Genomic DNA, 23,698 nt, shown 5'->3' with positions numbered 1-23,698 from the left:
CTGGTTCGCAGAGTACTAGCTGGATCTGACCCAAACGCCTATCCATGCATTCTGGTTAGACGTTTCTTCGCTTCGAAAGCGAATGAATAAGGCGGAACGGGTGGAATCTGTGTGTTGTTCTGGTCACCGCGTCTGTGGGCGATCAACTAGTACTTCGCTTACACCAGATGCAGTCTGGATCCGAGGATGTGATTGCTGTCCCCTATTTGAAAGGTGTCGACATACATGGAATTTGAATATGGATACGGAAAGACCGTATTCGCCTCGAGGGGCGCATGAGCAGTAGGGCTGTTCGCGTTGATGCCGGTGGAGTGGTTGGCGAGGTACTGTTCACCCAGCCATGCTATGGTTCGCTCACTTCTGTCAAGAGATCACGACTATCACACGACCACCGAGCTGATCACCAGTGGACGAAGCTCTCATCTCGGCCGTGAACCAAACAAGAACCTGTTGCGTGAATATGGTAATTTGCGCTGTTGCTTGGTTCGGGGCTCTTAGGGATTGGTTTATGTAAACCATCATTCAGCGCGGTGATAGAGCTACTTCACTATAAACAAGATCCTTCAAGAACATACGACGAGCTCGTACCTTTTGCACATTATGTAGATATGTCGTACATCAGTAGTGAATCCCAGGAGGGCCTTGGCTTTAGTGCTCAGTCGTTGTATCCCGTAGAAACTGATGGCACGTTTTTTTTTTTTTTTTATACACGGCATATGTTTCTTTACTTTGATATGGCCCGTATCCTAAGCCATGGGGGTCGCTCAGGCATGGTAACCCAAGAAATGTATCGCTCCAGTCAAATCTACATCATACCAGAGGTGGTATCTCTCTTCAGTCTCTATACACCAAGCCAGGAGTTGGAGAAAGAATCCCGCCGCCCCCCTATTCCTGGGGCAATGACTACGTGCGTGGACTCAAGCTCCGCGTGCTAGGAACCTAGAACTTCAAATCCTTTTCTACTCTAGGCTCACTTCGGTGGCCACGATCGTGTCGATGGTTCTTCTGGAGGTTGAATTACGGATGGCGACGTCTCAGTTGTAGACGTCGACGTGTCTGGAGTGTTTGGCAGGTTGATATTCTATCTATTGATTTTAAGGTCCTTCGAGGCAAGATCCGGCTTGCTGCTTCTGATAACACCAGGCTCATAGCCAGCGAGACAGTGGGTAACAGGTCGCCAAACATGCCCCGGTCTAAAGGTTGCGTGCCGCTGATGGGCAAAGTCCCGGGCAGTGACGGGGGATCGTATCTTGTCCGCCCCCAGCATTTGCGGAGACTTTCATGGGTAATGAGATATCTTATTCGGTTTTTCAACACTCTCGTGCCTGTTGAGTGTCGTCCAATACATCATACCGGGGCCGGCTCATTTGTCTTCTTGTCGTCTGGAGCCCGGGAGAGCCACCTGCCCCGGCTTTGCGCTGATATGGCCACAGGCGAATAATCCGGGATATGTTGATTTAGGACGAGACATATGATTTCTTATAGCACTCAAGTCACGCTACGAGATGGACAGGTCGTTTGCTCATCTCAGGTCTTGCTGTTAGTAGCAGACTCTACAGTCAATCGATAGGTCTAAGTAGTTGATGGCACTGATCGCATCGATACTAGACTTGATCGCCCTCCACAAAGCGACATTGCCACATTACTACATTGAAAATTCAACACCAGTCATTCCAGTGAGATCACCCGCGACCTCACTGTTCATGGGCATCACGAGCATGCAGATCACGCTAGTGGCTCAGGCGGTAGCTCCTTTCTAGCTTGCTGCCATATCGAGCATTTGTCGAATGCGCATCTTTGCCTTTCAAGCCACCTACCTGACGTAACTACCGGCCCATTAGCCCGTGCCTCGCCCGGATGCGGAGTGGTCATGCATTCTTCGGTGGACCCGGGAGCGGCTCGCTGTAGATAGCGTCATGTAGGAAGAGCAACTTGCAAGCTTCGGTTGCATGTAACCCCACTACCAGAAGCATACTTAGCAGCGCCAGAGAGCACTGGTTACGGGTTTTCGGACATCCGAGCAAGGGCATCGAGGTCCCGTTGTGCTAGACGTACTTTGGTCGAGGAAGGGATATAGCGGCGGCTTATTGGTGGCGGCATACGAGACGAGCCAGGCCGACCGTCGTCATTTACCGTCTACGTAGTAGAAGCAGATAATGATGGACGGGTCCCATATGTATCAAGGAGCGAGTGAGGCTGACAGGCTGACGTTTGCGGCTAGGAGTTAGGTAGGAACATAGTTCATATAGGTTCTGGTGCCGGTGCCCGGTGTGTTTCCAGAACGATTCAAGCCTCTAGCATTAGACTTGTAAGCGTTGTACGTGACGCGTAGCCCGGCGAATGGTCCATGGCGCTTTGTTTATCAGATTGGCGGATGCTGGTGAGTAACAGGCAGTAGGAAACGTACGGTATGCTGCTCTTCGCAATTGCTCTAGGGAGGTTTGTTGTGCGTTGCAACGTGCTGCAAGCAAAGATGCCCCACATGACATGTGAAGTCTATGAAGTCAGTACTCGTAGTCGCATTTTACCTAGCCCACCGCAATCCCTTTCTTTGCCTCTCTTCCTTTGAACCCGTTGCCCAGGCTGGCCGGCACAGGATACCGCCTAGCTTCTTAGCGCCGATAGTTCCCGATTTCCTGCCTCGCGCCGTGTGCCGCGAATCGAAGGACCACACCATCATCAGGATATCTGGCTGTCGGACACACACTAAAATGTCGGACAGAACAGAGCATGCCGCGCTGAAAGCGCTCTGGAAGTCGCGAGAAGTAGCGATACTTACTCGGAATTCCACAGTACGTTTCCTACGTCGGACAGCGGACATGTATCGTTGCCGAATGCGAATGCGCCAATGTGCATACATGAAGGTGTTGGTGGTAGGTAACGATCAACCCACCCCGACTTCCCCGACTGGGTTTGACTACTCCTAACATTCTGTTTCAATTTACGGGTTTAGAAAAGAAGCAAGATACCGTACATGAGCTGGGACGTCTGGCCCCCGCTGCCTATCCTCCATTCAATGCAGTCTACGTTTTAACAGATGATATGTTTCAAAAAATTCCTTAGACGATAGGATAGGGTGGAAGCTCGAGAACTTCTGTTTTTTTTAAGGCACGCTTTCGAATTTAGCCATGATATGCAGGGCAGAAAGACTACCCTCAACGGCCATTGGCTCATCTCCTACCCCACGTCTTTGATATCAGAGCTTATCCCCCCAGCCCAAATTTAAGCTATTGGATGACGCCTGCACTTTCCGAAAAGACTAAGTAGGTAGGTACGGGTCCTGGTTCAAGGAGCCATCAAACCTCCAAAGCTGCAAGGAGTTGGAAAGAGCTCTTTCAACATACGGTTACAACCTGAACGCATCTATCAAATGTATTTGGAGAATCCATTTTGATACACGCCAAGGACCAGCCCCAAAGACCCCATATCTCGATGGCGTAGGTATGGTGGCACTAGAGGCAAGCGGTATGGTACTGGTATCCGTCAGCTGCAGCATCGTACTTCGGCGACTCATCTCACATCCGTGCTTTTCGAATTGCTTCATCTGGACGGGAACTATGTAACCTATTGCATACTAACTTGCTGTAACTAAGTGCAAGCCTGCATACTAGAGGATGCGACTCAGGCAGGGTCCTGTCAAAAGCTCCACCTCTCAGCCGCCTATTCTGGCCTACGGTATGCTTCGTAGGGCAGGTTTTTTCTTCTTCTTCCCTGCTGCCGGCGGAGTTTTCCTACTGCATGCGTCCAAGGCCATTGCCTTTTTCTGACTTTTCTTCCTCCCACACTGCCGCCACAGCCTTGGCGCGAGAGAAAGCCAATGCAGGTTTGCCGCGCGGGCCACAGACGTTTTGCGGATCGAGATCGCTGTGGCGTTACGAGCCAATAACGGCCGGCGAAAGTCGAGACAATGGGCTCCCAAGTACCGATACACGTCATATACCAAGCAGTGCTCTTCTTGGGGGTCCCTCTTGCTGGGACACACGCCCTGTGATGATGACCTGCTACATAATCTCTCACACCATGCTGCTGCGCCCGCGATATCTTGTCTTCGCGACGGACTTTGCCATTTCTTTGACGCTTTTAGGCGTCCGGCTTCCTCGCTCTTGCCCCAAGTCCAATCAGATTCCGCCTTTGGTTTCTTGAGATTTGGCCGAAATACCTACATAGTACCCGCGGTGCCCGTATCGCCGGGTTTCGAGTTCAAGCAACCATCATCCCTACCCATGCTCTGTTCTCCATCAGTCTGGGTCAAGCAGTCAAAGCTAAAGAAATTCGCTGGGGCCTTGTTACTCTATTTGGACCCCTGATATTGTTTTCTGACCTTAGCCTGCGCGGATCCTAAGCGTCATCACTTTTGACCCTCCGCTCGCTCGTTCGCATACTTGGGCCAACACACAACAGATAGATGTAGTGTAGGTCTGCTGTGCAAGACCATCTACATACATGTTTTTGTTGCGGTAACCAACCAGATAACTTTTTCTCCCTCTCTTTCCTTTACTTCTGCCGGGAGAATTGGCTCGGTTCTCTATCCCGCATTTGACCTGAGCCTTCATGTCATCCATCGAAGCAAATCTCGACTCGACAATACCTCCCCCGCCATCCTCGTCCGGCAGTCCAACTTCCCGGTCCTCGCTTGAGAAGGGCGAGTCGCCCGTTTTCAATCCGGCCGGCACGGAGAAGCCGCCTGCTGCCGCCGAAAAGCTTCTCAACGCCGTCAAGGATGTGCGCCAGATCATAAGGCTCATCCAGTGTAGGGTGTGCTCTGGCATACTCCAGGAGCCGGCCACTCTACCATGCGGCCGAAGTCTCTGCAAGCAGTGTATACCGGCCACGTACGTTCGCACAAACATCTCGTGGCCCGCGACCACAGGACGGTTACATGGCTTCACGTGCCCATTTGAGGACTGCAAAAAGGAACATGCCTTGGGCGACTGCAGCGTCGATGTGACTTTGAACAAGGCATTGGCGCTGATCAAGACGACAATCGAGCAGGACCGCGACGCTACGGGTGCTCCAGATATCTCCACGCACATCGCAGTCCAAAATGTGTGGGACGTGGCGGGGCTGTCCAGCCTCGAGGAAAAGGAGGATGAAGCTCGCGTGCTGAAGGGAGGACGGGTTGTATCCACCTACACTCTGGCGGAGATGGGCAAGCTTGGCTACGATTGCGAGGTATCTTACACGCCGTGTGGAGCCGAGGAGGATGAAGTGGCGCAGGTGGATGTGACAATATTTACCCGACTAAAGGAATCAGCGAGAACCGAGATGGACTGCCAAGTGTGCTATGCACTTTATCTTGACCCTCTGACGACGGCATGTGGCCACACGTTCTGCCGGGTCTGCCTGCATCGAGTATTGGACCATTCCGAACATTGCCCGATATGCCGGCGAGAGTTGTTGATTCAACCACAGCTCAGCCCGGCGTCGTTCCCTTCGAACCAGCGGCTCACGACAATGATCAACGGTTTCTGGGCTGACACAGTTGCTCTGCGGATACAAGCTGCAAGGCTGGAACAACAGGCCCAGGGCGAGTACGACGTTCCACTCTTTGTTTGCACAATGTCCTTTCCCACAATGCCGACGTTCCTGCACGTCTTCGAGCCCCGGTATCGGCTCATGATAAGACGAGCAATGGATGGGAATCGGACTTTCGGCATGGTACTGTATACACAACCAACTGAAGCCAATGGTCGTGTCAATTTCCTGCCCATCGGCACACTCCTTCGCATTGTCAACATCGAGTTCTTCCCCGACGGACGCAGTCTTCTGGAGACCGTAGGGGTTTCGCGGTTCAAGGTTCTTAAACACGCCTTGTTGGACGGGTATATGGTGGGGAACATCGAGAAAGTTGATGATGTTAGTTTGGCTGACGAGGAGGCCAGCGAGGTCTCTGAGACTATGCGCTCAAGAGGCGTCCAGAATTTTGCACGGGCTATCGAACTCGATGATGGAGGTTCGACAGATACCACGGATGCCACGATGACTACGCCAACACAGACACTGCAACCAGCGAGTCGTCCTTCGCCTGCTTCTCTGACCATGGAGGAGCTAGACGGCATGGCAACACGCGAGCTCCTCGAATTTGGAGTAGATTTCGTACGACGGATGAGGAGCCAAAGTGTCGCCTGGCTAACAACGCGGGTTCTCGCCATATACGGCGACTGCCCCAACGACCCCGCCAGGTTTCCTTGGTGGTTCGCCAGCATTTTACCAGTGAGCGATGAAGAGAAGTACCGACTTCTCGGGACATCCCGTGTTCGGGAGAGGCTCAAGATATGCTGTCGTTGGATCGTGGAGTGGGAATCAAGCAGATGGTAAGCTCTGCCCCTTTCGGTGCGCTGGCCATCACCTCACTCCCTTGCCACCATCTCCTTCCTTTTCACTGCCGGATGTCTTTCGTTCATATGGAAATTCATTGGGCTAAGAAATCCACCTCACTTTCAAGTTAAAAAACGACAATTTGTTGACGGGTTTTCTTTCTATGTTTCTCAGGTCTTTTACGGACTGCTCTGTCTTGTGACTCGCCTTGGTCGGCGGGCTAGTAGTCATGGTACTGGCCATGCTTGCCGCCGACGAGTATTACGGAACATGAAAAAAGAGAAAACACGGAAGGGCGGTCGGTTCGTCTGCAAGAAGTGAAGGAGACCGCCGGCGCTTCCTTAAATCATTATTTTGATGCATATCCCTTACGACTTGATGCATGGCGTTATGGGGAGTTGCAACGGGTGGCTAGGCAATATCTCACTGGAGATCTTGATCCTTGTTTGATTTTTTATTATCATGTCTTTTTTTTTGTCTCCAGAATTGGTTACCAGACCTTGCTGTCTTCATCTGCATTTGTTTTCCACTTTTTCTATCAACCGTCCCCAGCGCGACACGATCAATGACGCTCACTCCTCTGCGTCTCTCCTCTACGACAACCCCTCCAGTTTACCACCTATCTACCTCCTACCTTCTCGACACGCCAAATCGCACCCTTTTTGTCGATGCGTCGATACATGCACCACCCGTTCATAGCGTTACATCATACTAGTGATACCAGCAAGGACCCCCCCCCTCTGATCTTCCATTAAGTCGAGGAGGGGGTTTCTTGCATCAGTTTCTTTGATTTTATCTGGATTTCCGTTGTTATCCGAAAACTTTTGCATATCTCTGTTTCTTTCCCAGTCTCCCTCACGCTTCATTCTTCTTTCCTCAACAGACTACTTGCTCTTGTATATATTGCTCTATATAGCCGTGCAGTGCAGTCAGTACAGTACATTGGGAAAAGAACTTGTCCGGGTTTGTCCGCGAGGTGGTGAGAGGGAGGGGGTTGAAAATACAAACAATTATAAATCATCAAATACCGGGCTGCTCGGTTTGTGACGTTAACGATGCTGTTCTCCGCCCTCCCCCATTGGTGAAATATGTACTCATAGAACATAATGATAATTTGTCGGCAATGGCCGGTGGTGCCACATGGTGCTCTGACGCCTGAACTTTGATGCGTTTTGCCATTTACCGCTTTTGGAAAACCCGAAAGGAAAGAAATCAAGAATTCGTCGAAACGGAAACATTAATTCGCTCTTGAATGGTAGATTTCTCGAAGTATATTGGCGGTTATGTATCCCAGGCAGCTAACGTAGCGGGAATGCGACTCGGTGCTTCTGACCCCAAGTCAACTCGGCATCCGGACCCGAAGTCGAATCTTCCAACGGTAAAGACGAGCTATGCGTTCGCTTCATTCGCACTAGACACCATTCCGTATCTCATGGGGAATTGAATAGTTTTGGATATGCAGTTGTTTTTAATTTTCGTTTATTTATTCGGTGAATATGGTATATGGTTTTCGTTTCCCGCCTTCTATATAAACAATCAAAAAGACGCCCCGCGAGGCCCGTTAACAAGACCTGGTGCACCTCAACAACCGGGACCTGGGACCATTGCTAAACGACGTAACAGTAATGGAGGATGACGACCCGCCGCTCGACGCACTTATACACGTACCACTCCCCATCATAGCCTTATTGGTAGCCGCTCGCTTGGGCCGCCGCGCCGCCGACGACAGCATCTGCTGCTCGGCCTTGCGCTTCTTCGTCTCCCGGGCCTCGGCCGACTCGCGCTTCTTGATGGTGGCCGCCAGGCTCTTGAGGCGCCGCTGCCAGTCCGAGTTCATGACGCGCCACATCTGCCGCCGCCCGGGCACCATCATGTCTTCGTACTCCTCCGCGCAGTCGTTGGGCGTCGGATGCTTGGTCATCCACTCGTAGTGCCGCCTCAGCTCGCCCGCGCCGTTGGACGGCAGGAGCTGGTGGCCCTCGATGCTTTGCATGGATTGGTAAAAGTACTGCCGCAGGAATTCGTGGCACCGGGCCGTGCTCAGGACATATAACGGTTCCCGAGACGGGTGCCGCTGGGGGTAGTCGTCGTAGCCGTACTTCCAGGCCACGAGAGCCTCGATCGTGCTCTTGCCCCACTGGATATCTAGTATTCTGGACAGCTCCCATTGCAGCTGGCCCTCCATGTTATATTTGCTCAGCAGATACGTATCAACCGTTCCCAGGCTGTTGACGTTCTGGAGCGCTTTTGTATATGACCTCGTACGGGCCGAAATAGTCGTAGGGTCGGCTAGTCTCTCGAAGGTCATGCGGTTCTCTCCAATGAAGTCGAGAGGGGCACGTTCCAGAGCCTTTTGATAGTCGTCCGTGTTATAGATGTGCTTTAGGCCAGACCGAGGTAGTCTCGGTTCTTGCTTGCGCACGGCCAAAGCCTTCTGGAGCTCCATCATTGCATTTTTGATGTCCTTGCTGTCGCGGCACGCTTGCAAGCACACTTCGTATCTCGATGAGCCCCCAGATGGGTCTGTGAGGTTGAACTGGACGTCCAACATGGGCAAGTCCCACCACTGTTGACTTCCCCTTTCGAGACCAATGCTGCCCTCACGGGATAGTGCCGCGTCGGTGAAGTCTCGGATTTCCCGGAGGAACTCGCGCTCGAGCTTTTCAGGGTCACGCTCGTACATCCAGTAGGAACTATTTGGCGTGACCAGCATCTTGATCTCTCGGAGGTCCCGGCAATAGGCCAATATGGCCATCATGTCATGATTCACGTTCTCGTCGAAGGTATGGATAAATGGCTTCCATGCCGGGGCGGCGGATAGTGTGATCCTCCGAATAGCATCGCGTCGCTCTGGGGTCAGGGCTGCGAGGAAGACGTGGATATCGCGCTGGGAGGCCAGCTCGAACTCGTTCACACGGTAGAATATAGGCAGTGCGTTCAGCTCATTGTGAATGGCTCTGCACGTTCTGTGCAAGCTGATGACGGTCAAGTGTTGTGACTCAGTGGACTTATAGACATGGCCAGCATTTCCGTGGTGAGCATGGACAGGTGCGCGGCGAGCTTCTCCCCAGGTGAACTTATTCGATCTGGTGATCGTCTGCCTGGGAGCCACAGGCTTGTCCAATGCCACTGAATACTCGTATATGATGAGGCGCAGCTAGGTGGTAGAGTGAGTATTGGCCGCTTTGCTTGCCAGGGATGCACCTCGCTTTCGAGCTCCAGACTTACCTCCCTTGGAAGACGCAATAGCAGGCTTTCCTTTGCGTTCCTTTCTGTTAGCAGGCTGTTGGCTTGCACAAAATCTCCAGGTGTCGACATGGCGGTGAGTGGGTGAATATATGAATATGTTCGGCAGGAAGAACGGGTTGGGCACATGAAACAACCGCCCTCGTTCAAGAGTTCCGCTGGTGGCTCTCGGAAACAGTCGTATAACAAGCAAAAGCCAAGAAGCTGTGACGATATTGGGCGGTCAAGATGATGCTGGGTGATGATGACTCCACACGTCAGCGCAGTAGACGTATCACCATGAACTGATGGAGGTATGGTATGGGTCGCAAGAAATCAAGACGATGCTGATGGAGCCCGATAATCGGGCTTGGTTTGTGCGAGTACGGTATGGTTGTGGTGTGGGTGTGTGTCTGTGTTTGGCAGAGTGAGACAGGACAGGACAAAGCAGAGTAGAGAGCAGAGCAAGAATTGAGGATAAGTCGGGATCAACGACGAACTATGCGAGCCGAAGAAGCCGATTGATTGAATTTGAATTCAAGCCAGGTCATTTCGTTTTTCGACTACTTTTGATGTCACTATTATCGAGTTTTTTTTTTTGGCGAGACCACGTGAGAACATTACAAGATCATCTCGTTGGGAAAGAGAAGTGGCACTCCCATGGAATTAATAAGTACATGCGTCTTACTTTTTTTTCCCGCTGCTGCTGTGCTGCTGCTGCATGCTGGAGGATGGATTGAATTCCGACAGAGCTTTGCTGGGAAGGTAGCTTTTGCTGGGTTGGGATGGGGGGAAAGGCCCGGCAGGCGCAACTTGCAAGGTAAGGAAAGGGCGCCGGCAAGAAGCGTTAGTATGAAGTCTAAATGTAGCTTCCCAAAATGGGCATATGAAACCCGCTATCGTCGGTGGGACGGAAACAACGTCAGTAGCTGTTACAGACTTTGGAATCCTCCCCTCGAATTCCCCTCGTCCCCTCGCGACCCCATGAATTCCCTACCCAACTTTTTATACCGAGCCCGATTGGGTAGCCAGCCAGACCGGCCGACGCAGCGATGCAGATCCCTCATGAGTCGCATGCCAGGCGCCGCGGTCTGGCTGCTGCACGACCAACAGCGACCACGACAGCGACGTCCCTGGTCCGCCCACGGCCATGATATGCGCCCCCAGGACCAGCACTACTAACTCACCGAATAGACCGATCTAGAATCTAAGAGCGTGATGCGCCGCCGCGTCGCCGCCATCGAGCGACGAAAGGGATAAGTATGCTGCCGCTATCAGCATCTAGCCAATAGACTTTGGCTGGGAGCCGAGGTCAGTCTGCAGTAGAAACACAAGAGTACCAAGAAAACATCGATGGGCCCGAATGAAACATCTTCGAGTCAGACTCGGACCCTACAGAACAAATATAAGGTCAGGTCGGTCAGTCAGCCGCGCAGCACGCAGGCACGTCTGACTGAGGGCACTTGCAGCCCAGTGCTTTGCGCCCTCGCCCTCGCCCTCGCCCTCGCCGCGAGCCAGGGCCCCCTCCTCTGCACATCAATGGGTAAATTGGTTTAATAAGCATCGGATGGGGGAGGACGTCGGAAAAAGGGTCGCTACATATTCCGCAATATCAAACCCGAGCATTAACCCTGACACTCCCAATCCCAGCTTTTTCTCTCTGCCCGCGGAGTCGCATCGTCCTGTCTGGCAAGGAACCGCCCTGGGGCCACTTGTGACAAAGATGAGAATACTTTGGTCTGGTCTAAGCTATGCCGCCGAATGCCGGCCATGCAGCATTGCAACATTGCTACCGACTCCTCTGATCCTGATCCTGCTCCCAATTAGACGCTTGTCACAAGGTCGGGTCGGTCTCTCCAGAGAGTTTAGCCTGGCGGGCAGGCTCGGTAGTTAACCTTGGGACTATCTCAGCCACATCTGGCGCCAATCTATCCAGGGACAACCACATTGGCCAGATCTTGCGTCATTATCATTGATATATATTAAGCCACATATTACTTTAGGCGAAAGTGTATCTACCAGAATAGCTATTTGACGACACAAAGTCCAGCAAGACAAGGCCGCCGGCGCCGCTATCGCCGCTATTGGCAATACTATGACGAGCCGCTGTTGTCCTTGCAGCTGAAGGCCTTGTCAATCTCGCCCCTTGCGTAGGCGTCGATAATGTTCTGCACGACTCCGTACGTACCGCCGACAGTCAGGAAGATGGCAAGAGCGATCATGGCCCAATTGAGGTAGTAGACCAAGACCTGCCAGTGCTTGCCCGTGCGGTAGTGCCCGTGGTCGTAGATCCAGAGGTAGCCAGGCAGGCCCAGAGCGAGGGGCGCGAAGGTGAGACTGCCAGCCAAGGCGAGCAGGTAGTTGAAGATGGGGATGCCCGACGCGATGAGGAAGCCGATGATGGACATACCCCCCGTGCAGCTGAGCCAGAGGGACCAGTGTACCACCGAGTTTTTCTGGAGGTGCACCGAGTTGCGCAGCATGCGCACGAAGATATACTTGGCGGCGACGTGGATGTAGAGGCACGCGCTCACCAGCAGGCCGATGATGCCCACGCCGTACGCGACCTTCTTGATGGTGTCGCCCGCGGACCCCAGCGACGGAGACGCCACCCACTTGCCGCAGTACCGGTACACGACCAGGCTGAAGGACAGGTAGGCGGCCGTGACGATGCCCATGCACAGGTAGACGGCCTTGTTGTAGTCGCGCGGCCGCTTCATCTCCGAGATGACGGGCAGGAACGCCGACGTGCCCGCCCCGGAGCAGAAGATGGTCGCGACCGAGGTGATGGCGGCGACGAAGGTCGGGTTGCCGATCACGTGGTAGCCGAAATCGTAGTCTCCGGTCTGCGGCGCCGCGGCCGGGCGATCGCGCGTTGTCACTCCCACCCTGTGTTTGCCGCATTAGCAAGAAGTTAAAGGGGAAAAGAACGGAGATGACAAAAGAATAAACTTACACGACGATAAAGACGGCGATGAAGACGGAGAAGAAGCCAATCCAGGTCAGCCAGGCGATCTTCTCGAACTTGCGGGCGCTCGAGAGGATGAAGACGAGGGCGGTGGCGACGAGCATGAAGCTGTTGGTGCAGAGGGCGTGGCCGCTGAGGGCGTTGAGGGCGACGGAGGCGCCGAAGATGCCCGAGGCGCCGACGATGGCGAAGGTGACGAGGAAGAAGACGCCGACTACTTCGCGGAACCACTTGCCGCCGACGACCTCGGCCATGTCGGCGATGGAGTGGCAGCCGGCGTGGGCGTTGCGGAAGTTGCCTTGGATGATGGCGCAGTAGGTGTTGAGGAACTGCCAGCCGAGCACGTTGACGGCGCCCGGGAAGGCGCCGAGGACGTACATGGCTGAGGGGATGGTGAGGACGCCGGTGGCGAAGATGACTTTGCGAGGGGGAGAAGAGGTTAGCATCAACGTATTGAACTGTGCAGACTCTCTTGTAACGGTAAGATTCATGAACCAGACTTACTCTTGAGGAAGATCACGGACGCATGGATCCAGGAGACGGTACGGAAGTCGACCTGGCCCTCCTGGCGCTTAAAAACCTCGAAGGCGTCGTCGGCGGCCTGGATCTTGACGGCCTCGCCCTCGATGGAGCCGCTGCTGCGGGTTGGGGCAGGCTCAATGTTGTCGCCGCCATGCTTTTCTGTGTTCGACATGATTCGTAATATATGGTTTCTTCTTCTTGAAATATGCAAGTATATAAAGATTGTTTGGCCACTCGGAGAGGCCAATATGTCACAGCCACCAAGTGAATGAGTGTGAGACTCTTCTGGCTGTTGCTGGAGGGTGATAACGAAGGCTCTTTCTGGAACCGAACTGTCGGGATATGCCCCTTCACTTATAGAAAGGGTCTTCACGATCCTACCTATATCTAACCAGCTAGAAGAAAAACAGGGACGAAGCTTATCATCATGCAATGCAATGCAAGGAGAGGCACCCTACTACCGGTTGATCATGATAACATGTTTGCAAGGCGGAGAGATAGGGCCCGGCCTGGGTCGGTCTCCCCCCACGAAGGCAAGGTCCTACCTGCTAGCAGAGTCTGGGGCAAGTGGGCCGGGGGGCTAGAGGCTAGGTATCTGTGTCGTAGACGACTCCATCGATTAGACCCTTCCGAAGTGGGTATATCAGTGGGACGGCGGGTTGGGGTAAAGTGGTGCGGATGGTCAGCTCTGATAGCGGAGTTGGAGGTCAGATAGTAGGTGGAATGGAAAGCTGATAAGTAATGTTGTTTACTCCAACAAGGATGTTCTCAATCGCCCCCGATTATACGCATGGGTTGGTCTCCAAGATACAGAGACAGGTGGTTAGTTTCCTCCAACTCATTGATGGCGATATACAAACCTATTTGCTATCTCCAGCGATGTTGTGGATGAGGATATCTAGAGTTACTCCAACTCGGAGCTTTTGGACGCCTTATATGTGGATACTTGCTGGCTTGTTACCCCGAAATCGACACCTATCTGCCTCCATAGTAGGTACATAGATAGGCGCATTCGCGGCTGAGAGGGACTGGGTAGAACCCCAAATGATACTCACTCCAAATGATACACCGAGGTCAGATGGGTAGTACGCAGTACGAAGGATGGAAACCAGGTTAATTGATAGACCTGCATGGCAGTAGGAGTAGCATTGCATCATAGGGGTCCAGTGCCCCCTCTTGTTATCCTAAGAAATATGTAGGTAGGATCTGTGATTGTGCCGGATACCGATGCTTGCTGATGATTAGCCGACCTACCACAGACTCAGAAGACCACATACAACATAACCAACATCTGGTATCCGAATAACGAACTATACAATATACGAATGAGTAAAAGAGGTAGCTTGTATGTGCAAAATGTGACTGTTTCATGAATTCATTTACTAGTTTTGGTTCACCATCCCCTTCCTTGCCTCGTCACGACTTGTTCAGCATCGCGCCTGGCTTCGCCGGCATAACCGCCCCCTCCGCCGGCGTGTTCTTGCCCTTGAAGTCATCACAGATCTGCTCCATAGTCACGAACTCGACGCCCTCATGCTTCTTGAAGTGCTCAATCAATCTATTTGGGTGTCAGTAAATTATGTCCACGCATACGCAACTCGAATTTATGTGTGTGTCTCCTGTAGTAGTCTTACCTCTCATGCATCAGCAGCACCTGCGGCCGCCCCGAGACGTCCGGGTGGATGGTGATGGGGAAGATGAACTCGTCGTACTCGCGGTAGAAGTAGTCAAACTGGTCGCGCCAGAGATCCTCAATGTCGCGCGGGTTGACGAACCCGTGGCTGTTGGGGGCGCCCTTGATGAACATCATGGGCGGCAGGTCGTCAATGTACCAACTGGCGGGGATCTCGACGAGCCCCGTCTCCTGGCCCTTGACCAGGGGCTTCATCCACGTCTCGGCCTTCTGCTTGTAGTCGATATTCGTCCACGTGTCGCCCGTGCGCAGGAAATACGCCTGGCAGTCGTGGTGGCTCATGCTGTGGTCGTACTCGATGCCGTAATCCAGCAGGAGCTGCCCGCCCTCCTTGCTGCACTCCCACCAGGGCGCCACGCTGCCTCGAGGGGGTTTGCCAGCGAACTCGGTCAGCATCTTGTACGTCTTGTCGAGCACGTCGCGCTGCTGCTCGAGGCTCATGTCCGACGGGTTCTCGTGCGAGTAGCCGTGCAGGCCGATCTCGTGCCCGGCGTCCCGGACCGCCGCCATGTCCTCGGGGAACGTCTCGAGGCTGTGGCCCGGGATGAACCACGTCGTCTTCATGTCGTACTTGGCGAACATCTTCAGCAGGCGCTGGACGCCAATGGTGCCGGCGAAGAGACCTGTTCCAGTGCATCAGCGACTGCGAAGATCGAAAACTTCGAGACGTGTAAATACCTCTGCTGATATCGCTCGTTGACTCCTCGCCGCCATAGGAGCCAAGCCAGCCGGCGACGGCATCCACGTCAACGCCATAGCTGATCAGGACTCTTTTCTTGCCCATTTTGGCTGTGGTTCACTCAAGGCGAATTCAAATGCAATGTTTGAACAGCAAAAGAAAGACTCCAGCAAGCAGAATCGAGATTGTGGTTTTGACGATCAGAGCAACGTCTTCCACGATATCTCCAATGGGGTTCTCACGCAATTAGTACATGGATGTCTCTTTCACGACTATCGTGGTCTAGGTAGTAGTATCTGCGGGGTGCGTGGGCGGACGATTGCGGGGAATGCGATAACATGACACGACCGAGGCTGGGTTTATCTTGGCACACGATATGGACGTATCCAAAGCCCAATTGGCATCGCAGGATTGGGAGTTGGGATGGATCTCAATAGTTTGTCGATTAGATAGTGACTATGCCGGCAAGTGGATATCGTAGTTGGAGACTTGGGTGTGATGCTGATAGGGGAGGGGTAGATATTGGGGTTGGGCTGTTGGAGACTTAATCCAGCAACTCCAAATTACCGCCACGGGTGATATAGTCACCGCACGTCAAGCAATGGAGTTGTTCGTAATGGACCGGGGTCACTTGACAATACGCAAACATAAGTCGGATTGATAATGGAGTCTCCTGGAACAGCTGACTGGAATCGCATAATAGTCCGAATGGGGTAACTGGATTATACCCACTTGCAGTAGTTCCGCGAGGCGTTGCGCGTTGGAGTCTGGGTAGATTATCTCCAACTCCCCAATCCGGAAACCGGTTGGAGAAACCACGGCCAAGGTAGGCCATGTTCAACCGACTGCTTGGCTAGGTACTGGTAGCGTCTACGTTCCCAAAGGGGTAATGAACAGACGGGAAGAACCCATTTGATTCGTCTCTTACACATCTTGGCTTGATCTTTGTCAGCTCGGTGTGTCTTCTTGCTCGACCGAGCCGAGGAGGCCTGATGGGGGCGACTGTAATGTAATATTCGCAACTGTCGCAAATAACTTATCTTACCCATTGTCAATGCGGACTGCACCCTCCATCCTCTCAGCCTAATAGTGGAATTCAAGCTACTGCCAGTATACATCCTTGCCGACATGTCAGTCTTTTTCAAAGAAGTGGGAGAGTAAGTAATCAGTAAGAGCAGTCGTCAGAGGCGTTGAGCTAACCAGATGCTAGAGCCAACCCGGTCAAAAAGGGCGATGCCGAGGACTTGTTGAAAGACCTTGGTCTAAATATTGACCCAAAGGATTCAGATGATTATCATCAGCTCCTGGCTGCGGTACATGACTGTGCCGAGCAGCTGTTAGAGCTGCCGGATTATCAGCCGGTGGTCGACTTGAAGAAGTATCCTCGGGAGAACTTACATGTGCCTACCGAGTCCGAACAAGTATATGGTCATGCATGGGCGCATAAGTTCCTCATCAAGGGCGACCAGTCGAGCAAGCTCTTGGCCGGCAAATCTGTGTGCTTGAAAGACTGCATTGCGGTGGCCGGCGTACCTCAGTTCTATGGCAGCGATGCTTTCCCTGCGTGGACCCCATCAACAGATGCCACTGTGGTGACGCGCGTTCTCGATGCCGGGGCGGATATACATGGCACGGCAGTATGCGAAAGCTTCTGCAACTCCACGTCGTCTTTTACAAGTGCTCAAGGCACCATCGAGAACCCCTATAAGGAGGGCTATTCGGCAGGCGGAAGCACATCAGGGGGCGCTGCGTTGGTCGCCGGAGGACTCATGGATCTTGCTCTTGGTACCGACCAAGGAGGTTCCATACGTGTCCCCTCCTCTCTTTGCGGATGTAAGTTCTCGCCCCTGGAGATGATATATGCCATTCTGTGCAGCTGACTAGGAATCCAGGTGTTGGTATCAAGCCAACGCACGGGCTAGTCCCCTATACCGGCGTGACCTCTGGGGACGCCGTCGACGATCACGCTGGTCCCTTGGCAAGAACTGTATTAGAAGCTGCGGCCTGTCTCGATGCCATCGCAGGCCACGACGACATAGACGACAGGTCCTTGGGGTCTGCAGCGCACGGTAGCTTCCGGTTTCTTGAGTCGATCCAATGTGTGGATACGGCGCCGTTGCCCCTCTCTGGGCTCAGAATAGGTCTACTCACCGAAGGATTTGACCAGCCAGTCGTCGAGTCCCGGGTGAGAGAAACAGTACTCAGCGCTGCGAAGAAATTTGAGCAGCTCGGCGCAAGAGTGGAAGAGATTTCCGTTCCAGAGCATCTGGAGGGGCCGCTGATCTGGACTATCCAGCAGCGTATCTCCGGGGGCGGCCGGTGTCCTTGGCCAGGCCCACGGGAGGAGGGGGCTGTCTCTCACAGAATTCGAGCAAGCCCGACTCCCCTGGACAGCGGAGAATTTCGACAAGCTGTTTCCTTCGACGAAAAACACCGTGATAAACGGCATTTATCTCGCCAAAACCTTCCCGGGGCTGTACGGCAAATCCATCAACATGGCGAGAAGGATCCGGGATGCGTTTCAGAAGGCTTTCGAGGAGTACGACGTCCTGGTCATGCCGACGACGCCCTACGTTGCCCCGAGACATGGGTCGCGGGAGTCACCCCGGTCGTGTTTCGAGCCTAGCATCGGGCTGACCTCCAACACGGCCGTCTTCAATGTGACAGGTCACCCAGCCATGTCGGTCCCGGTCGGATTCGCACCGGCAAAGGAAGACCCCGAGGTCCTTCTTCCCGTGGGTATGCAGATCGTCGGCGGCTTATGGCAGGAGAAGAAGATGCTGAAAGTCGGTCGGGCTTGGGAGAGTAACTTTGACTGAAGACGGTCAGCTCCAGGCCGAGCCAAGCATCCGCCATGGCGACCGAAACCGAAGGGGTGAAGAATGACAAGGCGATGGAGTGGGTCGATGGAACTATCAATGCCAATGGGAAGCGGCCACTTGAAGTCGATGTCACTACTAGGGAAGTCGCGGGTGTGCTGGCTGCCTAGAGTCGGATATTGAAGATGCGAAAGTTGTTTCAACTGCATTTGACTTTTATTTTTAGACAGCCTATATCCATCCAATCGATCCAATTCCTTCAACTCCCCTGCCTTAAACAGGTATATGATCAACATCATTGCCCTTGGCTTCTATTTCGCCAGGGCCTCTCATTCGATCTATGCGAAGTAACTAGACCCCAAATTGAATGGGGCTCACAATCCCATGCCGTCCGATGCGTACATACATGCTTTCTCACTCTGAACAAACCACGACGGGTATTCCTTATCCCAGACCCTCTAAGCATTTTTCTAACATAATTTTTAATTTCCAAGCATACTGATTCCGGGGAAATGCTTCCAACATCATGTGTGCACTCAATTGATCGTATACCCCCCGTCGACAACCAGTGCGTGCCCTTGGATGAACGAGGCCTGTGGTGAACATAGGAACAGGACGGCATCAGCCACCTCATCACGCTTCCCCATCCTGCCCATCGGGGCGATATTGATGGCAGGCTTCAACCGCTCCAGCACCTCCTGTGTCATTGTCGTCATTGGTGTCTTTATCACTCCAGGGCAGACGCAGTTCACTCGGATCCCGTCCTGGGAATAATCTATGGCATCAGAACGAGTCATGTTGATTATGGCCGCCTTCGAAGCGCAATACGCGGCTGCAGAGTGTCAGTCAGCTCCAGGCTTCCACGAGACCACCCAATCTACTCACCTGCATTCGGCCGCGCAACTATACCCAGTTGCGAGGCAATGTTGACGACAGCTCCTCTCTGTTCGGGGTGCTCTGGCAGGGGTTTCTGCTCCAGCATCTGGGTCAAGGCCGCCCGAGATGAGAGCCATGTGCCTCTGTAGTTGACATTGGTGATCCAGTCGAAGGCCTCGGTCTTGGTTTCATGAGACCGAAGGTTTTGCCCCAGAACGCCTGCGCAGTTGACCGCATAATCGAGGCGGGAGTAGGTCTTGCGGATGTCCGCAACGAAGGAGTTGACAAAGCCTTCATCCGATATGTCGCCGTCGCGACTTGTTACCTGGGCTTGAGGGTTGATTTCCAGGATCTCATCTCGCGTGCTGTCTAGCCACTTTTTGTTGATGTCGGTTATGGCGATGCGAGAGCAGCCAGATCGAGCAAACGCTTTCGCCACCGCGGCGCCAATGCCTGGAAAGAATGAGTCTCATGAGGGCCAGACAGTCGGCAAAAAAGGAGACTCACCAAACCCACCAGCGCCGGTGATGTACGCAACGCCTGGGAGTCGGAAGACGGCTCCAGCCATGGTTTATTACGATGGCGTTGTTGGTTATGGTTGAGATGTTGGACTATACAGTGCCCAGGATTGATTTGGTACGGAACGATGGCGGCGGCACAAATGCTGGTTATCTACTCCCGGCATGCAAGTAGCTGGTAGGCAGGTGTCAGTTTGGTGTCAGTTTGTCGGCATCCGAACCAGCCAGTCGGCCCAGGCTCGGGTTTGTTACCCCAAATAGACAAATGGCCTTGTACGTTACGCATCTCCATACAATGACGGTCATCTGCCGACATCGTGCCCTTCCCATTGACCAGTGCCCACTTAGGCCAGATAAGAAGAAGTGGAGAAGCAGTTGTTCGCGAGTCATTGACCAGTGTCGGCTATCTGGGAAATATTGGAGTGAAAGCGGACACTACCCCACTCGACGATCGTCAAGAGCGAGCCGAAAGCCCCAAGCCAGCTTTAAGTCCCCCCCATGTTCCCTCCACTTTCATTCTAACTCATCTCCAACATCCCCATCCTTCTCCTCCTCCAACATGGAGGCTCAGACGACTTCAGCGCAGCGACCCGGCGGCGGCGGCGGTGCTAGCAACGGGCGCAGACGTCGTGGAGCGGCCGCCGGAGGAGGGACACACACATGCCCACATTGTGGCCGGACCTTCAAGCGTTCCGAGCACAAGGAGCGCCATGTGAGGACTCGTCAGTTTACCCCGGATTTTCCACTTGTCAAATCTGCCTACCCCAGATTCCAGAGAGTCATGTCATGGCATGACACGACACGACACGTCACGTCAGAAAAAGACACTTTCGCCCGCCCGCCCTGCTGTGCCCTCGCTCTAATTCCCTAGTGGGAATAGGGAATAGATGGGATATACCGAGGCTATGACATTTGACACATTTGCCCCGTGTAACCAAAGCAGGCACACAGGACAACAGGATAAAGACCAACACGAACACCTGCGCGCATTTACGCAAAGGGCGGGTTGCTTATCCCTGATGCTACCCTGAGCGAACATGACATTGGCCCGATTCGAGGCTGCAGAATGCTGATCGACCGGCAGACACCAAAGAAAAACCGTTTATTTGCCACTGCGGAGCTGCATTTACACGACGGGACTTATTAACCCGCCACCAGCGAATTGCCTTGCATGAGAAGACGCCGGACGGGCCACCGGATAATGCATCCGACAAGGGCCACCAGACATCAGGAGTCGATGACATGGCAGCTGCCGCAGCCGCCGCATCATTATCGGGAATGAGTATGAACCCGTGGGCGCATCACCAGTCACAACCGCCATTGGGCGCCAATGGCTACCGGACCACCGACCCCCGGTTGGACGATCCTCAGGCTATGATCGGCCAACCCTACCAACAACCTCTCTTACCTCAGGAGTACTACGAGAATGGTGAGTGAGAGGATAACAAGACGATTCTCCAATTTTTTACTAATGGTCTACTCAATCACTAGGCCAAGATATGGCCGGATTTGATCAATTCCGAGAATTTGCGAATTTCCTAGACGGCGTTGGGCTGCCGGCGGAATGGAGCCCGTATTTTCAGCCGGACACGGAGAACGAAATGCTGGATCCCGAATTAAGGGATTCGAGGCCCGAGTCGGACCTGACGGCCCCCAACGGACGAGCTGGTACTCCGTTCAGTTATTGGCTCCCGTCGGCTCCCGAAAAGAGCAAGCTCGCAGAAGGCCAATCAGAACACAGTAAGTGCCGACTACTACTTTTTCTTTGCCGAGAGCGTCTGGCGCGTCTCCCTCTCACGTACCGAAAGAAACCCGACCCGTGCAACTTGCTTGAAATTAATAACACCGTTCCCAAGGTATCCATGTCCAGAATGGCTATCGAGTTGCAACATAACGCTTCTTGGCTACATGGAGAAGCAAGCTTGTCATAATATCTGGGTGCACACACATATCATAATAACCGTGTCACTGAGAGCGGAGCGGCGCCGAGGGCTCGGCTCGGCTGCACATATGTTTATATGAACAAAGAAAATGGGAATTGTTGCGCTGACTTTGCTGTTCTCTCTCCAAAGAGCCTCGTGGTGTAGAGACGGTCTCGACGCCGTTCAGAGTGACGGAGGACCAACGTGACTGCCTGGCTTCCCACTTAGAGTCCTTCCGAGATGTCATAGATGCCGACTTTGTACTGCCGTCCCGCCATGCCCTCACGAGATACGTGACCTCGTACTTTCAAGGCTTCCACTTGCACATGCCCTTCATCCACCAGCCGACCTGGATGATGCACGAAACCGCGCCCGAGCTCGTCTTGGCCGTGGCCACCATGGGCTCGCAGTACTGCTTTGAACACCGCACGTCGGCGAGACTGTTCCGCGCCGGAAGGGCCGTGTTGATGGAAAGACTGCTTCTAGAGAGCTCCCGTTTCGGTCCCAAGACTAAGACGTTTCTGAACATCCACAACTACTGCCCGGTAGGTGGCATCGACTGCAACCCGCACATGAACGGAATCAGCCGCGACCGCGGGCCCTGGGCGCCCATCGATACAGTTCGTGCCCTCGTGATCCTGATGGGGTTCGCGACCTGGGAGCGCAACGAAAAGTTTGTGGTCGAGGCCTTCTCTCTGCAAAGCCTGCTCGTGCAGGTGCTGCGCGATATTGGGCTGGACGAAGAGCCCGAGGCGGCGGTGGGAGGCGGAGGCGGAGGCATCGCGGACCCCAAGTCGGCCTGGCTCGCCTGGGTGCACCACGAGTCGGTCCGGCGCACCAAGCTCATCTCCTTCACGTTCCTGCACACGCACAGCGTGGCGTACAACGTGTACCCGGTGCTGCGCAGCAACGAGATCCACCTGCGGCTGCCGTGCAACACGGCCGAGTGGAAGGCGGGCTCGCCGGCGCAGTGGCAGCTGGCGCGCAGCAACTGCGGCGGCGAGGGGATGGGGACGGGGACGGGGATGCGCAAGAAGGAGCAGCTCAATTTCCAGGACGCGCTGTCGAGCTTGCTTCGGTTCGCCGACGATGGGAACGGGACGGCGCCGCTGGATCCCATCCCGACGCCGTTGGGGAATTATGTGTTGTTGCATGGGCTGCTGCAGCGGATCCATATCGTGAGGGACTTGTCGCTGCCGATTATGGATCAGTCGGCTGCGCTGCCGCCTGAGGAGGTTAACAAATTAGAGTAAGTCATACATACCACTTGATCACTACCCCTGTTTCCAACCCGAGCTGATCCCTCGCCTTTTGCCTACAGACGCGGCCTACGTTCCTGGACCACAGGCTGGCAGCAGGCCCCCGAGTCGAGCCTGGACCCCAACAACGAGAACGGCCCGATACCGTTCACCTCGAGCTCCCTCTTGGGCCTGGCCTACGTGCGCATCTACCTGAACCTGGGCCCGTACCGCCAGCTCGAGACGCGGGACCCGGCCCGGATCGCGCGCGCGCTGTGCCGGGCCCCGGGCGTCGAGCGCAGCGACGGCGTCATCTCGGCCCTGCTGTACGCCGCGCACGCCCTCAGCGTCCCCGTCCGCCTGGGCGTCGACCGCGTCGCCCGCAGCCAGGCCTTCTTCTGGAGCGTGCGCCACTCGCTCTCGGGGCTCGAGTGCGCCGTCCTACTCAGCAAGTGGCTTTTGTCATTGCAGGAGTCCGCGACGGACGTGCCCCTCACCGACAGCGAGGACCGCATCCTGCACTGGGTCCGCTGTATCGTCGAGGAGGCCTATGCCGTTGTCGACTTTGACTCGGACGATGACGATGATGACTGTAATGACTGTATTCATGGCGGCGGTAGCGGGGAGGAAGAACTCGAGGTGCCGACTGAGCCGGGCAGTCTCAGTCTCGCTGTGCTCAAGATCTGGGCCCATTTCTTCAAGAGCAATACGCAGTGGCCTTTTATCAACATCATCGGCAAGAGCCTCGAGAAGTACCGTGAGATCCTGCAGCGCGGAGCCGTCGTCGCTACCGCTACCGCCACTGCTAACGGTACTGCCGCTGCTGCCGCCGCCGCCGTACAGACGGCGGTGCCTCCGCCGGTGGCGGCTATGACGGTACCGGCTATGGCGATGACGACGATGACTACTAGATGAGGACG

At 54.2% G+C, this 23,698-nt stretch overlaps 7 protein-coding genes across 7 annotated transcripts; 3 read left to right on the top strand and 4 right to left on the bottom strand.

The window, feature by feature from the left end:
* Nucleotides 1–4,551: 4,551 nt before the first annotated feature.
* On the top strand, nt 4,552–6,318 carry PG985_015882 (ATP-dependent protease La domain-containing protein; the record flags this gene model as incomplete). Its single annotated transcript, XM_066835648.1, has 1 exon — nt 4,552–6,318. One exon carries the CDS (start codon nt 4,552–4,554, stop codon nt 6,316–6,318), a length of 1,767 nt encoding a protein of 588 aa, XP_066676851.1.
* A 1,561-nt stretch (nt 6,319–7,879) lies between these two features.
* On the bottom strand, nt 7,880–9,636 carry PG985_015881 (uncharacterized protein; the record flags this gene model as incomplete). Its single annotated transcript, XM_066835647.1, has 2 exons — nt 7,880–9,475; nt 9,547–9,636. The coding sequence occupies 2 exons, from the start codon at nt 9,634–9,636 to the stop codon at nt 7,880–7,882; spliced, it is 1,686 nt and encodes a 561-aa protein (XP_066676850.1).
* A 2,000-nt stretch (nt 9,637–11,636) lies between these two features.
* Nucleotides 11,637–13,205, bottom strand: PG985_015880 (uncharacterized protein; the record flags this gene model as incomplete). The annotated part of the gene is made up of 3 exons (XM_066835646.1): nt 11,637–12,432; nt 12,500–12,929; nt 13,016–13,205. 3 exons carry the CDS (start codon nt 13,203–13,205, stop codon nt 11,637–11,639), a joined length of 1,416 nt encoding a protein of 471 aa, XP_066676849.1.
* Nucleotides 13,206–14,449: 1,244 nt separating this feature from the next.
* Nucleotides 14,450–15,510, bottom strand: PG985_015879 (uncharacterized protein; the record flags this gene model as incomplete). Its single annotated transcript, XM_066835645.1, has 3 exons — nt 14,450–14,591; nt 14,668–15,349; nt 15,405–15,510. 3 exons carry the CDS (start codon nt 15,508–15,510, stop codon nt 14,450–14,452), a joined length of 930 nt encoding a protein of 309 aa, XP_066676848.1.
* A 1,023-nt stretch (nt 15,511–16,533) lies between these two features.
* On the top strand, nt 16,534–18,224 carry PG985_015878 (amidase; the record flags this gene model as incomplete). The annotated part of the gene is made up of 4 exons (XM_066835644.1): nt 16,534–16,562; nt 16,616–17,238; nt 17,298–17,705; nt 17,770–18,224. The coding sequence occupies 4 exons, from the start codon at nt 16,534–16,536 to the stop codon at nt 18,222–18,224; spliced, it is 1,515 nt and encodes a 504-aa protein (XP_066676847.1).
* A 536-nt stretch (nt 18,225–18,760) lies between these two features.
* On the bottom strand, nt 18,761–19,668 carry PG985_015877 (uncharacterized protein; the record flags this gene model as incomplete). Its single annotated transcript, XM_066835643.1, has 3 exons — nt 18,761–19,056; nt 19,110–19,553; nt 19,608–19,668. 3 exons carry the CDS (start codon nt 19,666–19,668, stop codon nt 18,761–18,763), a joined length of 801 nt encoding a protein of 266 aa, XP_066676846.1.
* A 509-nt stretch (nt 19,669–20,177) lies between these two features.
* Nucleotides 20,178–23,693, top strand: PG985_015876 (uncharacterized protein; the record flags this gene model as incomplete). The annotated part of the gene is made up of 5 exons (XM_066835642.1): nt 20,178–20,340; nt 20,703–21,047; nt 21,110–21,358; nt 21,691–22,789; nt 22,862–23,693. The coding sequence occupies 5 exons, from the start codon at nt 20,178–20,180 to the stop codon at nt 23,691–23,693; spliced, it is 2,688 nt and encodes an 895-aa protein (XP_066676845.1).
* Nucleotides 23,694–23,698: the final 5 nt, after the last annotated feature.

The sequence above is a fragment of the Apiospora marii genome (assembly GCF_038362585.1).
Source record: "Apiospora marii strain CBS 49790 chromosome Unknown utg000013l_segment0_segment0, whole genome shotgun sequence".
In the NCBI taxonomy this organism is placed as follows: Eukaryota; Fungi; Ascomycota; class Sordariomycetes; order Amphisphaeriales; family Apiosporaceae; genus Apiospora; species Apiospora marii.
This window is presented reverse-complemented; position numbering and strand designations above follow the sequence as displayed.